Source organism: Rhipicephalus microplus, chromosome 7 (assembly GCF_043290135.1).
Source record: "Rhipicephalus microplus isolate Deutch F79 chromosome 7, USDA_Rmic, whole genome shotgun sequence".
In the NCBI taxonomy this organism is placed as follows: Eukaryota; Metazoa; Arthropoda; class Arachnida; order Ixodida; family Ixodidae; genus Rhipicephalus; species Rhipicephalus microplus.
The window spans coordinates 19,069,283-19,089,828 of NC_134706.1; the positions used below are offsets into that span (position 1 = coordinate 19,069,283).

The 20,546-nt window shown below is 47.2% G+C and overlaps 1 protein-coding gene across 1 annotated transcript; it reads left to right on the forward strand.

Moving 5' to 3' along the window:
• Window positions 1–566: 566 nt before the first annotated feature.
• On the forward strand, window positions 567–16,353 carry LOC119179359 (protein disulfide-isomerase). The gene is made up of 7 exons (XM_075868794.1): window positions 567–785; window positions 9,150–9,616; window positions 11,768–11,872; window positions 12,705–12,830; window positions 13,350–13,850; window positions 14,449–14,538; window positions 16,085–16,353. Exons 1-7 carry the CDS (start codon window positions 638–640, stop codon window positions 16,151–16,153), a joined length of 1,506 nt encoding a protein of 501 aa, XP_075724909.1. The 5' UTR covers window positions 567–637; the 3' UTR covers window positions 16,154–16,353.
• The last annotated feature ends 4,193 nt before the right edge of the window (window positions 16,354–20,546 follow it).

Genomic DNA, 20,546 nt, shown 5'->3' on the forward strand with positions numbered 1-20,546 from the left:
AGGGTATGCCGGCTATGCGCCAACGAAAGCAGTCACAGGAGCAGCTATCTACACATTTTGTGAACTTGTTCACCTCTCAAATGTCACGCCGGTAAACAGCACATAGAAATAAACAAACTAACGAAGATATACGCACGAAACCACCACGCAAAAGCGAGCGATGGCTTGTTCACCCGGCAGTGCGCCAAACTATTGAAGAATATATATACGACTATTCAAAAATTACATATTCAGTCTTTTGTTTCAGTGATTTGGCCCTTCCTCACCTAGTCACGCGCCTAAAACGCCGGCAGGCGTTGACGCTTGTGGCAACATTGTTCAACATTTGCAACATTGGCAACATTGACACTTTTCGCTCCAAGTTTCGCGACCGATATAATTTGACTATCAATCCACGACATGGCTACGATACGAACGCGGTACTTGATAAGAACCCACCCACCGTTTGAGACCGGTGCATGCTCAGTTTGTGGGAGTAGCCGTAATCGTGTTGAAGCGTCATTGGTGCGAATGTGGTCAGGTGACTTGCTGCCTCCTTTTAAATTGTGGTCCTCTTGTCTCGGCACGCAATCGGGCTCGCGGAGAGGTGTAGAGTGTTGCTAGCCAGTTCGCTTCTACCGTTCTTACGAAAAGAACAATGTTTTCTCTGAGCTTAATCGGGCTACTGTGCTTCTTAGCGTCGGCCAACTGCGCCGTCTACGAGGTCGAGGACAGTGTACTCCTTCTCAATGACAGCAACTTCGAGCAGGCCATCAAGGACCACAAGCTCCTTTTCGTCATGTTCTGTGAGTATGACAAAGCAGCCTTTTTTTCTAACTCTGGTGCTACATCGTTTTAGCTGCAGCCGTATCGATGGAGTTGTATTTAATAAGAGCTCGTTGTTAGACGAGCTGGTGATTACATCGGGCGGTAAATTTAGTGCTGGACAGACAGGCGCAGTCTTCTGTCTCTCGCATGTGTCCGTCTTTTCTTTCGCTAACGTCGCAATGTTCCTTGTCGACATAGCTGTGACGCTGTCGTAGCTTATGAAAGAGAACACGTGGGTGCGTGGCCTACGTTCTGCGGCGCCTGTCTGCAGCACCATTGACCAGTAGCTAAGCAAAGTGTGTCCGCTCTACGCAGCATTGCCCACTGCCGGGAAGGAGTGGGCGTCTTCTTGCAGTGATTGTCCATGGCAATCACTCATTTAGTTTGCTATTAAATGACTTCATAAGCGCATGTGCTTCCCTTAGCTGTCTGTTCATCCTTCTGCCGCGGCAGAGTGTAGGCTATGAGCTCGCGTGTTCCCTTTCGCAAAGCGGTGCATTGGAGTGGTCTTGCTGTGCGCTGTCGGGTAAACAGTGTTTCCGTTCAATGCGTTGTAGGAAGGATTGAAGAAGTTACCTTGGCACCTACAAAAAACGGCTTTCGCTATTTTACGCCGCGCAGCTTTGTGTCGGTTACAGGGCTCTTATACCAAACTAAATGGTGAGCGTATCTGTTTCTTTTTTTTTGCAGTGAATATTACCACTCGTTTTTGCGCTACTTTTGCTGCATCCATCTTTCCTTGAATTTCACGGGCGCACAGTCTGCCGATGTGCAAGGGTCCCACAGCTGGGCCAGTGATACTCTTCACAAATTATGCGCTACGCTGATCCAACACGTTGCAGCTTTTCAAATTGTGCCAGGCGTGACCCGAATCGGTCCACCCGCTTCTTCATTCTTTTGGACTGCTAATTTTTCCACTTAAACCTATGATAGCGCGATGGTGTCTTTTCGTCCACCTGCTTGTACAAGTTTCTCCTTACTGCTTTTCTTTTGTTTTTAATGACGTAGCTTACTTCGTTTCTTTTTTCGGTACATATACTTGGTCATCCAGTTCCCCAGTGCACATCTCCTTAATTAGTGGAATGCGTCTCTTGATGACCAAGCTCGGGTGACCACAGGGTGTTCTCGGCAATAAGAAAGGGTGGACGTTTACTGCAGGGTCACCCCCCCCCCTTTCGTCCGAAGTTTCTGGTGCAGAATTTCCGCCCCCTTTACGTGGCCAGGATCGTGCGGCCACCCACTTGCCCGACCACCTAGCACGCGCGCCTATGCTTCAGTGTTCACGTATGTCGTCAGAAGTTAAAATACATGCTCATACATATGTCAAATGCAAATACCTTCAACATTAATCATGGCGCCTAAACCTGCCTTCAACCGACTGTGTCGACTTTTCTTTTTCACTGTGACTAATCGTAGGCTAATTCTTCAAGGTCTTCATGTATTTGATTGGCATTTTCGTAAAATTCATGAAATGGCGCCAGCTCTTTGTTACTGAAACTTTTTTTTCTTTTGTGGTCCGTATTCGCTCATTTGCTCGGTAGCATCTGAGAAGTAGCTCATCATGCAGTCCAAGCGTCCTGACACTAACTCCTGTCATGTCCTAACCTCACCACGTTAAAAAAAAAGGCAGCGGTTCTGCAATTTCCTTCTCTTGTACAATTCTCCCAAACGCGTACGACAGTCTGTCTTCGCTGTGCGAAAACCATACCGTGCTTTATAAAGGGCTCCTATCTATCTCGCAAACCTCCGCATATTTTTACTACGCCTATTCTTGCTAACCACTACAGAAACTACTCCTATTCATTCCGAGGGGCGTGTGCTTCTTTGGTCTTGAACAACAAATCACGACCAGATATGAAGTTTTTCTTTCATCACCCTCTTTCGCTCCTGCTTGACGAATGTCTGGCATGTCCAGGTCGCCCGCTTGCCAGGAACACAATAGCACATGCTGAGCTCTTTAGATGCTTTCACAGGCTCCAGCGACGATAATTCGGTGACTTTTTGCACTCGATGGTGGTTACTCTGGCTACTCCTATTTCGAATGCTGTGCACTGACGTTGGCTGATAAATGGTTTCCGATAAATGGTTATCGTGCGTTATGCCCCTCCAAGTGCCAGTTACTGCAGCCTGCTCTTTCCCCTGTGTCCTTGTGTATTTCTGTATGCAAATAACTTCGTCCGTACGCCGTATCACCTCAGCCTTATACTGCGGAATTCGTCAGTCAAACGCGCAGATACCAAAACCAGTCCCACCGACGGCATCGTCTGCCCCGATCTTCCTGTAGGCTAGAACCATTGTTCTTTTTTTAAGGCGTGCACAATCTTTTTAGGCACATCCTAAACATTCTGCTTATACTTTATCTCCGTGCCGCCAACTCTTCCTTACGCTGTATTTCTTTCAATCACCATTTCCTTTTCTTTTTCTACAATCATAACAAAACGTGCATTGTCATATTCTAGTTTCAGGTGGCGTTCATTGTTCTGTCCCTAAGAATTGTTTAGTTCTTCTTCTCTACGAATACCGAAATCATCACACAGCATACATCACCCTGCAAGAAAGGTTGCGACTGACGTCCCTTGCGCTAGTACTCGTTGGCTAGTACTTCTGCCGGTTTTGATCAATTTTCGCTTCTGAAAGGCTCTCGTACTGCATCTGATCGGCACTCGGGTGAGAGTTGGCAATGCTGGAGCCGTCACATACGTTCGCGGTTTTCTAAAATTTCCATTAGTTTTAATACTGCAAATCCAAGTACTGGTGGCAAGGCACGGTATTTTCTTTCAACATTCGTCACCGCTTATCCAAATTGGTGTTGTGTTGCTCCACCTTCGTTCTCGTCGTCGATGTAGTCCGGTTTTCACGCTCCAAAGGCATGTAGCTCCTCCAAAAATTGCTTCAGGTCCCCCTTCAGCTGTCGCCCTCCTTAGGGTGTTGTGGTTACGATTTTTCCTTCTCCTATTCAAATCTCGCCTCTCCCTCCCTGCTTTCTTATTCATGGCCACGAAGTGGATTCGGAATTCCTGGATCGGACGTTTATCCAGGGGAGATAAGTGCCGTCAGCTTATCTTGTGCTGTCTGGCTGTCATAGCGAACGGAGTGATTCTGCGTCACGCACACGCACGCCCAGCCTTATCTATTCTCTGTGCCAGATGACATGTTGCCCAGCATTCGCCCGTTTTAAATCGGTTGTGATCAGCGCCTATGTAATGACGTAAGCACAAAGACCAGAAGCAACGCTTATGTTCTTAGTATCGTTCTTCTAGAATTCAATGAAGTGTTCCTATCACATCTGACTTTAAAACCGTCCGCTTGCATGGGTTTGCTGTCGTCGTGAGCAAGTTATACACGCATGCCAATCACCCTTCCAAAACGTTTCTTACCCCCGTATTCACAAACGCTCCTCAACTCGACTTTCACCCTTCACTCGATAGAGTTTAGCACTGCGCCACCGCTCGGCTGCAAATGGCGCTGCGCTGCTCCAGAATCGCAGATTATCGCTGATGTGCAGTGACTTGTGACTACAGATGGCGCTCCCATTGGCTTTCTCAAGTGTAGGGGGAGCGTTGTGTGCAGAGACGTTCTAGAATACGGGGGTCAGTCTTAACCTTTCACATTCCATTTCAAACTTCTATTGCAAAGTCGGTCTGAAGGTGGCTAAATGGACACACACACCACTTTGCACACGACGCGTTCGACCTATTTATTGGAACGAGAGTATTGAACTTTTGGAGTGTTTCTGTATCGTGAAAAGCGTTCAGGCGAACTAGTTCTGGATACATTCACATACTCGGTGATAAAATCAAACACCTGCGCACCTCCTTATTTTCTCGTGTTATAGGGTTCCTGAAGCGCCAAGTATTTCAATTTTTCTTTCATTCGTTTGCTAACGCGCATTTCTCAGTGTTCTGTAGCGCCCGCTTCACAACATTTCCCTCTATACGAACGCTCCAAAGGCAGTCCTTACCTGTTTTACAGAACGAATCTCAATGCACTTGTCAACTTTCAACGTAGTGGGACATTCAATGTCAATGCGGTATTGTGGGAATCCAATGCCTGAATTTCATGCCCGAATCAGCACGTGGAATCTCGTAATGCTCGTACCAGTAACTCTCCTGGTTCGCTCTTGAATAACTGTAGGCTGTCGCCCTTTACAAAAGGGATCTCATGAACGCATGCCTCGAGCTCTGCGGTGGCTGCCTACAGCACCATCAACCGGCGGCAAAAGAAACTGCCTTCGCTTTCAACGTCAACGTGCTACTCGTTCGCACTCAATCTCGTCTCACGCCTGCAGTTCGTAGTCCACTGCAGTATTCGCGGACAACGTTATTTTTCTTGGCCACAGATAACACCAAAACCTAACGGGCTTTCTTCACTTGTCGGTTGATGGTGCTGTAGGCAGCCGCCGCAGATCACAGGCCACGCGTTCATGTATTCCCTTTCGTACAGCACTACAGTGCACGTTTGGGTTTTCAGATTTCGGTTCCCAGCCGTCTTTCTATAGGCCAGTCGCTTTACATCATGCACCAGCTATACTCATGCCTAAGTGAGCAGACCCCTTTATCAAGCCTAATTCATGCCTCTCCATTTCCGCATGAATATGCTAGCACATGCGCCACCACTCCACGATCCCTCTAGGCGGAAATAGACTGCCACACTTCATTGCGAAAGTGCTAGGAGTCTAATTTATAACGAGGTTGTCGCTGGCTATAAAGTTCCACATATTCCTACAGGACAGCTTAGTGACTTAGTTCACACAACTACAGCTGCTTATGAACACCTTGTTCCTAAACTACATCGGCACCACTTGTGCAAACAAAATTTCGCGCACACTGCAGCACTATGCTTCATGCTACCTATTAAAAAAAATTCAACAAAATTGTTTACTCGCGTTTCCTTCCGTTCCGTCAAGCACTTTACTACAGCTGCTGCTTGAGGGATTCAGTTCACCATTAGAATTTACCAACCAAAACAGCAGCACGTTCAGGTCGCAAACTCTCCACTGCTTCATTCTTTCGAACGCAGGGCCTCTTCGTAGGCACGCTTCGAAACCATAGGGTGAACGTGAGGGAAAAGCGAAGAACGCCACAGTAGGACATGTAATGGAAGCTAACCGCACCGTCTAAATGTTTTACGGCAGTGCACGCCCCCGCTATGACAGAAGTTCAGTTATCCTATTCTAAAACAGGTAAACGCGTTAAAGCAGAGAAGCCTAGTCAGCTACACAGAATAAAGCTCCACAACGATAACCACAATAAAATTTCCTCTCAAATAAAGAAATGAGCTATCTACGGTGCATGCCACGTTATCACGATTCAAATCTGTTTTAGATCCTTTTGTATCTTTAGTCTGTGGCTGGCTAGGCTTTTCTGGCTTTCACGTGTTTGCCTCGCTTGGTTTTAAGATCAAGCGTTTACTTCACTTTTTGCATATCGGAGGCGCACATTGTGGAATAAGAACATCAAACGGCATGCCTACTTTCGGCTGTTTATCTTTTTGGCAAGAAGTTGTCACGTGCTGTTCATCGCTGCTTTTTTTTCGTAGGTTTTCTGTTTCCAAGCTTGCCTACACACAGGCCCGACGTTTGAGCTAATCAATCAATCGAGTGTTCAGCGCTCCGCTGCTGGTGGCTTCCTGAACTTTTATCTTTCGCTGGTGCCTCTATCTCGAGCATTTTACGCCCGATTCTGATATTTGATGTTCCCATACTTGCACATACCACTTCCGCCTAATACTTTAACGTCATCGCACATTCACTCCAGCCACGTTTAGCATTGAATACGACGTTTAACGGAGTAGGGGGATAAACTTTTACCTTTACACGCTGTGCCTCTTTAAGTGTTTTACTGCACCCGCACGTCGCGGGATTCCATCCCGGCTGCAATGGCTGCATTTTCGATGGAGGCGGAAATGCTGTAGGCTCGTGTACTCGTATTCGAATCCACGTTGAACCACCCGAGGTCAAAATTTCCTCAGCCCTTCACTATTGAGTCTCTCATAATGATCTGTGGGGTTTAACGTATCAAAATCACCATATGATCAAAAGTGTTCAAGTGGTCAGCGCTTTCATCTGCTAACTCGAAGGTCATGGGGTTGAATCTCGGTCACGGCAGCTGCATTTGATTGAGGTAACATTCAAGACCTTCTTGGCTTGCCTTTAGGTCCACAATGAAGCCCCTAGCTTGTCTCGATAACCGTATCGAGGTTTTGCAACGCTTCATTCCCGATATACCGTTCGACGCGGACAGCACTTACGGCTCGAGGATCCAGCTCGCACGACCTTTCCATAGATCGTGGAAAGCACGCTAAGAATCTACAGGTGAACCTTGTATTTGCTCTTCATGTAATCTAGGTGGCGCACTTTCCTACATCATAGGCGTCCAGAAGTGCGAGTGCAATAAAAACTTCGTGCAAAATATGTACAAATTATGCGTCAATGTTCTTTCTTCGCCTCACGGTTTGTGCAATCACTGACTATAACCCGGCGCACGTTCTTCACAACCTTTATGACTGCTGCATGTATATTTATCAATGAAGTCTCCTCCATGACACATTCGCGGCTAACATGCTCCGTTTCACACTTGTATGTCCCGGCTTCCATTCCGGCCGTGGCCATTGCATTTCAGTGCAGAATTTTCGGCAGTGTTTCGTTCACAGTACTGCACACATGGCTTCGACCAGCAGATGCCTACCCCTACAGTAGAAATCTTCAAGTAATCTCGGAGCACCCCCGCTTGTTTGCATAGCACTAGGCTAGCAGTGTGCACGACGAGCCAACAGCCTGTTAGGCCAGCGGCTACCCGTTCGTTTTGTGGTCTTAAGAATCCCATGGAGCGAGCACACTTCGGCGCTTTCTAGCTGTTTTTGCATCGCACATATTGTACATGCGGGTGCCTCTGCGTGTATATCTACGCATGAATGCGAAACAAATTGTGCCGTGCAGCATAGGTATTACAAAGCGATTGTACATCAATCATAGCCGCAAGCTGAATATTTCATATGGACCTTCTTCCACTGAAATACTGCAACACTCCCCATTTTTATGTTGTCGTCCCATTAAAATGCAACTGCTGCCTTGCGCAGATTGCGCCTGACAGCATTATTCAGATGCTTGTAAAACCTTTCAAATTACGTCCTCACCGCGAAGATCGCTTCGTTCCAAAACCTGCACGGCCACTACGATAACGCTAGAATCTTCGGTGGTACGTCTGCAAAAGCCGACGCTCTTCAATACTTCTCACTTCTTCGACGGTCGACGCTCGGCTCCCTGATGTTGGTGTACAGCGCGTGTTGCTTCCTGTAGTCGGTTTCCGTTTCGCGGCCAGTAGTTAAGCGGAATTTCATTTTACACACGCAGTCTCTGCTTTCGTCCACATTATGGAGTAAACATGACGCTTGTCCTCATCATATTGCCACGTAGTCATGATTACTTGTTCTGTACCGATATCAACGAGATACGTCGCACTGTCGGGAATTCTTTCACTGCCTTCAACACTCTTTCACTGGTTCTCGGCTCATAGTTGTTAAAACGCTAATCTTATTCGTCTGCGTTCCACTATACATATCCAGTGCGGTCACATGTGAGGACAACACGCTTACAACTCGCTAGGCGTTTTCATCATTGACAAAGCTTTTTTAACCACACCATCGTCGGACCATGAAATGTCCGAAGACATACGTGTGCAATGAAGGCAGACTGAAGTCTATGTTGCGCACTCGCAGAGCTTTGCTGCATCTCAACCTCTTTTGAGAAACCATTCGGACTTCAAAGACCAGAAAGTGATTTCCTACAGCTAGTTTTTCCTTACAATATCTTCGTATAACACGCGGCCATTGCCAGCGCCAGGAGTTGAGCATATAAATTTCTCGCGCAAATGTTACAGAGCGATCTCAAATCACGTGATTGTGGTAGTTTCACATACCAGATAATACAATACGGGCGTGCGATTGAATGGCAAGGACACAAACCAGTTCATTTATAAATTGCATGTCTTGTCCATGATTTGTATTGTCCTCCTTGTTTTAGATATGTCTCGCCAAATTGGCGAGAAATATCTAACACACCAAGAGAGGACAGCCTCTGCTCTAGCAAGAGCCGTTCATTGTAGGGTTGTGATGTAGGCGAAAGGAGGAAGCTACTAGGTTCCTTTGTCGGTGCTTTCCGGAAACCCCACATAGCTTGAACAAATTTGCACCGTGCCAGTTGTTTGCGTTAACTGGCCCGAAGCCCTGGGCTTTCCTGAAAACTCAACCTCCTCAGTTGTCATACATTTATGTCGTCAACGGGAGTGCGGAAGTTAAAATAACGGTGGCATAACGGGCTCATTCTTTGTTGCTCGTTCTCGCAGACCTCCCCTTCGTCGACGACTGCCAGGCAATGGCGCCTGAATTCGCCAAGGCCGCCAAGCAGCTCGAAGAGGCGGGATCCGGCATCAAGCTTGCCAAGGTGTACGCCAGCTTTGAGGGCCACCTCTCTTGGGAATACGTGCGTGGCATACCGACGCTCATGTTTTACCGCGAAGGCCAGCTCGTCAGGTACAGCGGTAACCGCACAGCAGAGGCTATGGTCCAGTGGGTCAGAAAGAAGGCCGGAACCTTGGCTCAGCCACTCTTTACCGCGGACGATGCCAGGGCCTTCGTGGACAGTGCCCAGGTCACTGTCGTGGGCTTCTTCAAAAACCAGACGAGCGTGGAAGCCAAGGAGTTCCTCAAGGCCGCGTATGTCCTCGATCACCACGTGTTTGCGATCGCATCGAACGACGTCGTCTACAGGGAGCTTGGTGCCACCAAGGACGGAGTGATGCTCTTCAAGAAGGTCAGTGCTGCTCCAATTGCACTCCATGCCACACGCCATATAAACTTACTCCGTATTTGCACAACAGCCGTAAGTGCTGTAGACGTACTGAGGGGCTTCTATCGAGGTAGCGGTGCATGGACATCACCAGGCTAGTACTAATCATGCCGAAAGTGCCTATTACACGGTACAGGTCAGTGGTCGGTTCCATTCCGAGCATGAAGTACAATCGACAGTTCAGACTTGACATAAACATTGACATGTCTTTTGAACGCTTTTTCATATTTTTTGAAGTGGTTGTAACATGAACAATGAGAAACTCGTCATTGGGACCAACATCCCATTCCTAATAAGTCAATCATGTGGCAATCTTCATCTTGCTAATTCACAGCATGTGACAGTGCGTTCAGCTGTTCACGCTTTCCGAACCCCGCCTTATGACTGTCCACACTTAAAATCTGCGTCCATTCAGGGATGCTCTCATGCTACATATCTTACAATCTCATCAGCGCAACAATGCATTTTTTTTCGAAGAGACCCACGAACACTGTATCGGCATCCATCTCTACTTCTGTTTCACACCGCTCTCGGGAGAAAGTTTTCCGGTGTTTCTTGTACAGACTCGCACTTGTCCACAACGACGTGATTGAGACAATACCACTCTCCGGTCAGCCACTACTACGTCACGTTAGCTTAGTGGGCCACACTTCACACGGTCACCCTAATATTAGCGCTATCCAGCGGATTATAAGTACAGGGTCCACAACACCTACAGATATGACACGTGCGCCGGCCAAGCAATCTTGGGACAGAACAAGCCATAAGTCGGCGGATGTCTATTTCCTTCACGACCACCCACCACCTTTTGCCACAGTTCAGTTTTGCTGCGACGCTGGGGAGCGCCGTTATCCCGATTTCACGTGCAGCTGACTATGCACCCATATCGTTCCCTTGAATTCACTCTCCCACAGCCAGTCGCGTCGCTGCTCACGAGCGACCCGTAGAGCCGCTTTTCCAGCCCACGTGTTTTGCAAAATACTCAATTTCTCGCTCGACCAAACTCGCCGAACTTTCCCAGCATCTTTGTGAATGCACGAGGATTTAACCACGTAATGGTTCAGGTCGTGCTTGAACTTCACATCGTGCTTGAGCTTCGGCACAAGGTGGTTGCGTGCGCTATCCTCTGTGCCATGACCGCGTCGTATCTCTGAAATCTTGGCAGAACGTGACAGCTGAAGCAGCCTTAATATAAATAACAAAACAGAACCGGCACGGCAGAAAAGCACCGTGTGGGAGCTCGTACCGCCCACTTTGTGCATCGTCTTAAAGTACAAGTAGACTCAACACAGGAGACACTCTCCAGGTAACGCATTCTGACACTGCTGACTGTGTCCTCCACAGGTATTCGATTTAATGTGTACGAACTCGTGTCCCTCTTGCCGGTAGTCGCTCGATGCGGTACACGTGTGTCCACGGCGCTGTTCACGTACGATTACGTGGCAGCACCCGTTGTGTTGTTTCTTAATGGCGCCAAAACGCATGACAACATGTGTATGCTGGACCAAATTTTATGAAATGTCAATGCGAAAACGGTGGTGCTGTGCCCCCGAGTGTCCTACGCCTCAATCAATTCTTCCAACATGCCTGCTGTTCCTCACGTGCTCATGGGCATGCATACCTAGTGATTGGAGGCTGTCTCAATCAATGGCCCTATCCTATAGGCTGTTTACCAGTCCTAGGAGCGCATCGCGAAGCACAAAAGCCCCAAACTGTTTCCCACCGTTGCCTGTAGACACGGCACGCTCCTTCTTCAGAGTGCCCACTTCTGTAGTCCGACATACGGCAGCTTGAAACAACACATGACGATAATTCACCTATCCATAACCCAGTGTCGCTGCTGAATCAAAGCAGTCACTCGTATTAACAATTCTAACAGCGGCCACTTGAGCCGTACTCCACGTTTGCTGGTAACACGTATTTCAAGGTTCCTCTTTGTGCACGTCAAATGCGTCTTAAGCAACCGACCACGTTGACTGTTCCCTCGTGGCAGGTTTGCTGCAAACTTTGTTCTCAATTACGAGATAACTGCGATGCACAAGACCATGTTCCAGCTACCGCTGCTTACGCACGTCTGTTTGCACCATGACTTCTATTGCTCTGTTCTTATTCCAGTTCGATGACCGCAACACCACTCTCGACATGCCAGTCACCTCTGAAAACGTCCAGAAGTTCGTTCAGCAGAACAGCTTGCCCCTCGTTGTGGATTTCACGAATCAAGTGAGTACCAAGTCTCTAGCAAAGTCTAGCTCTTCGCAACTTTTTCGGCATTCCACTGGTGCGACAGTGCTATTCAAGTGACTGGCGTTCCCACGCCACCAACATTCCTTGCGGAGAGTGCGTTTTAGTAACACGGGATAGCATTAAAGTATCTAGTCTATTACCACGGCGTCCCCTAGGGGAGGGCAGTGCATCGAAGAAAGTAAAACTCGGGATGGCTGGCTTGCTTCCACATACGTCCATTGTACTTTCTTGTTCAACGCCAAAAGATGCACATCCCGCATTAAAAGCCAAACCATTGCTCTTGTTCATAAGGCTCTCCCTTCACACAAACACGCACATCAGCAGAAATAAACTCTTCCACCACAACCACTCCCACTGCTGCCCACGTCCTCTGTTTTACGTCCTTGTTCAGAGAAGGTAGACTTGCCATTGAAGTGTACAAGGATCGCTCTGTTAGTCTCTCTTCAATCAGGCCACCTTCGCCTAATTTTAGGCCACAGCTGTAGGCTCTGTATGATACAATTTTGTTCATTTCCCTGACCGATACTCAATACCGTTTCACGGAATCCCCCACCTTCCCCCGTGAATATCCCGATTTCTTAACCGAGATGACCAGGCATAAGTGGGAAGGTATGGAGTTACCTGCACTCCTTGTACACACAACTTTTTTTCCTTCCTTCAGGCTGCATTTTATTGGGGGTTGCCCTTCGCAAATGCACAGGACGATCCTCATCGATGAGGACCTTCCTAAAAATTGGAGACGCATTGCAGCGAATGCGTTGTCCGATGACTACCCCTTTCCAGCATCTGGTCGTTTGTGTCGTTTCAGAACGCCCCCGATGTGTTCAGTTGGCCGACTCGCCAGTACAACGTCCTTTTCTACAGCAACAAGAGTGCAGACTTCGAGGAAGTTCTCGCGAACTTCAGGGAGGCTGCTGCCGCCTTTCAGCATCAGGTACCATGTTTTGCCTTCTGGCAAGCCTCCCTGCTCAGAACAAAATGTCGCTATGCATATTCTTTTACTCTGGCCATAATAACGGCTGATTCGAAATTCAGCTTCATGACATATTTTTTTTCTGGCTCACAACTGGGAGCACGTATACCATCGCAGACTAGGCAGCTCGGTAACTTCTATAACGGCTGCAGGTTATATCTACACTAAGAAATATTGGCTAAGCTCACGCCATGCAAACTGCCCCCCATTCAACTTCTTTGCGAGCCTGCATCAGATTTCCTAGAGACAACATGGTGCTACAAGTCATGCGGTAAACTCAACACGCGCAGTCCCTTCTCTTCATTAGACCATGCTAGCTGGCCTTACCGGCAGACTCAGGCACACAGTCGGTTCAGGAAACGCCTCGTAGGCACCACTAGAATAGTGCCACGAGTAGTCTTCTGGTTTTGTTCTCCTATCCGCCATCTTAAATTCGAATACCTTTATTGTTCTCACTAAACTTCTCATTCCACACGGCAGGTTCTCTTCGTGACCATCGACGCCGACAACGAGAACAGCAAGTACATCCTCTGGTTGTTCTTTGTCGCCGAGCACGAGGTGCCCGCCCAGCGCTTCGTAAATTTCCAGGTTGACTTCATGCGCTTCAAGCCCAGGACAGCCTCTCTCAAGGCTGAGGACATCAAGACCTTCGTTCAGGATGTGCTGGACGGCAAAATCAAGGAGGGTATGCCGCCCCTGGACCTGCTGGGCGACTCGGAGGCGCACCCCGTTGAACTGAATATAGGCGACAACTTCGAGGAGGTCGTCTACGACATAACCAAGGATGTACTGGTGCAGTATTACACCCCCCAGTGCCCCCGTTGCAAGTTACTGGTACCTATGTACGAAGCGCTGGCCGAGAAGTACAAGAACCGCAACGATGTGGTCATCGCGAAGATTGACATCACGACCAACGAAGTCGAACGCATTGTGGTTCTCCACTTACCAGTCTTCAAGCTGTACAAGAAAAATACCAATGCGGTGAGTTTCCGGGCGTGCGTCCTGCTGGGCGAATGTTTCCTCTATAGACAGTTTCAGTGAAAAGCCGTATCACGTGCTTCCCGCGATATTTCTGGCAGTGGCATTAAACGCCCATGTCACTGCCTCGGCAGTGTATTTTCTAGAAGTCATCCACACGAACACCTCTCAGAGAACGGTAATATTCAAACTCTGCCACTTTATGAAAAACAGGGGCGCTAGCAGGTTCCTATGAAAAACACCAGTGCATACTTTTATGTAAATGCTAGGCTTAATAATAGTTTCCTCGACCATCTCGCTCCTACGGCAACAACGTGCTCTGGAATTCCACTAACGAATCAGCGCGGTATGACCCAGGCCATGCACCTGTTTCATACAGGTGCATTTCGTGTCATTCAAAGGCTACCTCTTCGTACATTTCAAATGTGCATTCGAAACGAGTCCGCCTTTTTTAAATGAAAAACACTCTAGCATTTACAGATAATTCATGTCTGCAGTGCACGTGTGGCTAACCAATAGCTGTGCTGCGTTTCCTACATTTCTTGTACTGCCATCATTCCCATCCTGCGTTTCTTGCTATCTTTCATGTTTTCCTGTCCAGCCTATAAGGTACAGGGGCGAGGCAACGGTGGAGGAGCTATCAAAGTTCATCGACACCAGCGGCGAGTACGGCAGCACATATCCTATACCAGTAAGTTTTTTCCTTGTGACCTTTAGCAAAGCCAAAATTGTCGAAAGCGGTTCAGAAATCCGTCACTCGCCTACAACCCTTCATTCGCATTTTGAAAGGTCACGTCCCTGGTTTTTTTTTCGGGTTGCGCATTTAGTCCCGCAACGTCTATGTTGAAGGACTTCACGTGGTCTAACTTCTTGGGCTTTCTACTAGTCTTTCATCACGTTGTTGTGACTGAGCCCCCCCTCCCCCTCTTTTATTGCTGACCCCGGTCTGAAACAGCGCTTGAAACGTGAACATGCTTATATTGCACGAACACTGTCAAACGAGCACACATTGCGGCCCACTTATGAAGTGGCAAGCGTTTGCGGTACACATCCGGGCCTTCTCTTGATCGCACTGGATAAAGCCACATGCAGGATTTCCACGTTCTGCCCACCACTTGTCCACCAATAATACCTTTTCGGTTTCCCTTTGAAAGTCCTTCAACTCGCGCAGTATTAAAAAAATGGCTGTTACACCAGCCGTGTACCAAGCTTCGGAAACGATGACTGTGGTCGTCCTTGGGGCGCAACGTGGCCTTCTTTAGTGCTAGTCCTATTTCGCCTTCAAAGAAAGCCCAAAGTTTACAGTCGCAGACCATGCAAGATGTCCAGACTGAAGCAGAAGAAACGGAGGTGCCAACCTGGCACTGCTCTTCAGCTTTAGCGTGGCTTGGCGCACGGCGCCAGTAGTTTTACGGGTCAATATCTCTCCATCGCGGTCTGCTACGGCGAACGCCACCATTGATGTACGGAACGCGCTAGTTCTTGCTGTTCATCCACAACAGCACGCTTACTGTACAGTACATGCTGGGTACCCATATACGCCACGTTGATGACGATGATCTTTAAACTGAAGGGCTTTAGATGATATCCGGACGTCATATACTGCGAAAGCCAGTCATGTTTCAACTTCCTCTCGAGTGATGTTTGTGCGCTGTTCGTAAATTATATTTCATCCACGCACAGTTTCTTTTCCGCATAATTGTGCGGGGTTGCAGGCATTCCACGAGTGCTTGCTCTCCAGCCACTTTTTCTTGGTTAGCATGCGGCTTCTGCCCTCTATTTAGGCGAGACCTCTGTGCAAACACACGGCACACTAGTGCTCATCGTTGCCAAATGAAGAAATCTGCTCACCGGTCGACAATTTTAAACCATACGCAATACGGCATACATATTGCAGCGTGTGGTTGTATATGATCTTGCATCGCGCCTTGCGCAACGTCTCTTCAATTCCTAACTCCGAGTGAGTCGAGCTCTAAATATAATGCGTGAATCAGTCTTAGTCGGCTCCACGAGTTCTGCTAACACGCAACACTTGCGCTAAACAAATCCTGCAGTAATCAGGATGAGGTTTGTTTCACCGGCTTTTCGATTACAAGTTTCATTTGTCTCTTTAAAGGCAGTTTTTTTGAAGCACGAATACCGCATAATATTAGTTTATTCTACTGCAAAATGTTCTTTACTTTAGCTCAATGTTCGTTGGCAGTGTTCGTTTTTAACCGTATTACCTTGCTCCGCAGGTTCCACGCAATCTGACAGAGGATGAAGACGAAGAATGGTACAACGAATACATCAGGGACGAACTTTGAGCAGACAATTAGCCTAATACCCCTCACCACCAACCTAGGGTTAGAAAGAATCTCTCCTTACGTATTTGCCTCGCTACAGTTGCAGATGCGGTGCAGTCTAACCCCGCCCTTAACGTAGAAATGCCGCACTGTTCAAAAATACGCTAACTTGAATCACGGTTTCTTCATGCTTCTGCTCTACCCCTTACTTTTATTTCAGGCGCGAAGCCATTTCGAGCTTTGTGAGGAGGCCCATCTGTCTAAACGGTTGCATTTTTTTGAAAATTTTCTACTTTTTAAGCACATTTAGCGTGGCCTCACTTTTCAGCAAAGATTAATAAAAGTGTTTACTTTATTATTACCCTGGTGTTCGCTTGTCATTTCAACGATATGCTTGCCTCGCAAGTTTCAGTGTTCTCGAACATTAGAGCATATCTTATACTGCGCCAAACAAGTGTATCAGCGTGGCATCCCTGAAGTAATAAACTTAAACGACTTTTGAGCTTCACCTTCAAAAGGAGATTTGACCTATCTGAAGTCGGACTCGCTGTTCATTCACGTCAGCGATGTTTCGAGCACATTAAATGCACGTTTGCGCGCGTGCCACTGACCCTTGCGAGCTGTATTGCATGTCTACTGGGTGATCAGTACTCACTACACCATACTTCTTCTTTTCCCTAATTCGTGAAGGAAGACCTATTCGTCAGCCACGTGGACTTCAGAACACATTGCAACGTGTGGTCAGCTTCAAACCACCCAAATGTTCAGCTCATTTCTCCCAGCTGGTTTGATTATAGAGTTCTTTCACTAAAGTTTAGACACGCTAAGGTGAATATCGCCCTACATTACATTCCTAGTCTTTTATTTTTTTCAACAGTTTCAAGCAATGACGTGACTCTGGTGCAGAAAACCTGCTTCCTCACATTGGCGGCTTAAGGTAGATTCTCACTTCAAACAGAAAATGGTACTTCGATCTTAGGCGTCGTAGGTGACGCCGAAACCAGAATTTAAGCCATATCAAGCATATCGCTGTAACGATATCATCCAAGGCTATTGCAATATATAAAGAACCTTTGCTGCATTGCAGTAATTGTATTCCGAAATAGCCATCTCGTCTTGCAAAACTCTCTGACGTACCCTGCTAGGTCTAATATAAATACATTCTGTATTTCTGGTTTCTAGCACATGAGTTAAGCTTGTGTTGTCAAGGTGATCCCAACGATTCAGATGTCGTCATTGAGCGATTCGTTGTGGTAATCAATGTAACTTGCAGCTGTAGTATTCAACCATTGATACAATAGTTATCTGGATACATGTACCATGTGTCAACGTGGATTCGTCCATGTTAAACGATGCCATGCCTGTTGTGGGAGTTTTCTCGTAACAATCCAAGGGAAACATTCAACTACTTCTGCCTGGAGGAGTCTAATTGTGGTGTTATACAGCGTCCTATGACGGAAGGATTAACCATGTATTCCTGGGTTACAAGCACTAGCCTTAACGACCTTTGGGCTATTAGTGTGACAATCTCCCTTCTCTCAAGATCAATAGATGTGTGAAGACTGACTTCATCGAAGTAATTTGTTACTCTACACAAGGTTTGGGGAAATAAGCATTCACACTCTTCCTCGACGACTGGCGATCGATAATATGGTGTAATTTTCCCCAACACAATCAAGTGGTCTAGTTTCTCAGATTTCACGTATATAGGGGACATGCCTAAAGGCTGCCGGACTTCACACGCTCGGGGTTCTTCATGAATGCCCCTTCACACTTATCTTCTTTTGCAGGTCCTGCCGAGACCGTGGTAACTAGCGCAGTCCGTTGGTTCCGTTTTTGTTGGCGGCGTAAATGTACATGAATTCCCCCTCCTTTCGACTCGAAGGAACCATTCGTGTTCTGGGGAAGCTTGTACGGCGGTCAACTCTCGGGTCAAGAACGCCCCGCCGTGGTTGTCTGTAGTGGCTAGGGTACCTTTACAGGGCTATAGGGTGCATTTTAATCAACCCCAGGTGGTCGAAATCCCAGGTGTTCAAAATCCCTCCACTGCGGCGTCTCTCACAGCCATGTGGTGGTTTTGGGACGTTAAACCGCGCAAATCAATCACGTCAAGAACGGCGGAGCATCCCTCCCGAAACGGTTGCGAGTGACATATGCAGTTCGAAACGGGCCACATGTCGGCATGCGCGGTGCCATCGATAAGCATGCCTTGTATAGTCGGTCTTATTTCACCGCCACGACCGTAAGTGCTTCGACCGTAAGAAGCGCTTTGAGCTGTACCACACAGGAGAGCTTATCGTTGGCACGTATCATGACAAAATCGCTTGATTTAGTCTTTATATCGAGAGCTGTTATTAGATCAGAACGCGGGTCTCGTACGGCGCTGTAGTTGTCCGCCGCCACCGGTGTCCATAACAAGTATGACGAGAAATAAGAAAAGAAATCCATAAATAAAAAAACTAAAGGGACAATTGAATTCTAATAGGGGTCTGCTGCGTGTCAATTCAGTATTCTACCAATAACCCACGCCGGCATTTGGAACTCGTTTATAAACTGGCCTTAGGCAGGCTTGATGTCGGGATAAAAATCGTGTTAATATGAATAATGAAGCGCTTTAGAACCTAAACTAACAACCAAGCATCACACAATGCCTATTGCGTTACGAGTGGGTCGTCCAATGCTCCAACACATCGGAAAACTTGTTCTTGATCGCGTATTACTGTGGCACGTATACACACTTCAGACATATTTCTTCATCGTGCCACTGCATACAAAAATTGCACAAAATTCCTAGCAAGTGGGTGGCGGATACCATAGTTTTCCAAAGAATGTTGAAGGATAGCTTACTAAAAGCTGGCCTACTGCGCAAAAAGTAAGATTCTTTATGGTGTAGTAGGTACCCAATAAGTGTGCTTGTAGCAGTTACCCAAAGAGTGCCTAGAAAATGTTCTGAAAGGCCACTCTTCCAGCTTTCGCTGTGACTGTGCTGTGCATTCCGCGCAGGCCTGTCGTTTTTTTTTATTATTCTGCGCTAAACCATTCACAACAATTCTGACGGCCCAACTGTTGTTTAATCTGCGACTATAAACAATAATAAAATAAAAATCAAGGGAGGCGCGTCATTCACACCGGGCATGCTGAGATGTGGCGCATATGTCGCTCATGCACTTCCGAGCACAATGCTTCATCGTTATAAAAACGAGAGTTGACCACTGTACAGAATGAACCTGCGCGTGATATTTCGACAGCTTTGTTTCATGTTCATTTTTTTAAGCCGAAAGCCTCCGAGGTCTTTAAGAAGGACACGGTAGTGGCGCCTCCCTATTCAAGACGGCCATCCCACGGGGAACCTGCGTTGGAGTTGGATGGATGGATGGATGGATGGATGGATGGATGGATGGATGGATGGATGGATGGATGGATATGGCTGTACCCTTTAGATCGTGCGGTGGCTAGCACCACCAAGCCGTAATACTTAATGAACCCAAACCTATATTTACATTTTTTTTCCTTAAAAAGTGAGTTTGAGGATTCGTACTTTGCAGTGAAGAGTATAATTTTCACTCATGCCTTGACTTTAGCCACCAATCAGATAACCTCCTTCTAGTTAAGTCAACTTGCTTAAAGTCTATTTTGCCCTCCCGGTCCCTAAACCCCAGTGCTTTGAAAAACTCTGCGCCATCATCCTGAACTATAGGGTGAAGCCCTTTACGGAACATTATCAAGTGTTCGGCAGCTTCTTCTTCCTCTCCACACGCACTGCATACTGTGTCTACCCCTTCGTATTTGGCCCGATATGTCTTGGTTCGCAGTACTCCCATCCTGGCCTCAAACAGTAGAGAACTACCCCGAGTATTATCATAGATCCTTTCCTTGGCAAATTCCTGCTTAAAAGTTCGATAGATCTCTAGTGCGGACTTCTTAATCATGCCCATTCTCCACATGTCAGTCTTCGTTTCCTTCACTTTCTTCTTAACCGATAGTTCCCTTTGGTTTGGCCACCTGCTGTTTTCTAAGTATTTACCAGTCAACTTCCTGGTTCGCTTCCTCCATTTTGTATCGACATTCTTCATGTACAAGTAGCTGAAAACCTTCCTAGCCCAACGCTCTTCCCCCATTTCTCTCAATCGCTTCTCAAATTTTATCTTGCTGCTAACTTCCCTGCCCTCAAATGATGTCCATCCCATACCACCCTGTACTCCCTGATTTGGTGTATTCCCGTGAGCTCCTAAAGCAAGCCTACATATTCCGCGTTGCTTAATTTCTAATCTTGCTTGAACTTCTGATCTCATGCACAAGACCTCATTGCCGAACGTCAGCCCAGGAACCATGACCCCTTTCCATATTCCTCTCACAAAATCCTACCAATTGTAATTCCACAGTGCCCTATTTTTCATGACTGCTGCATTCCTGT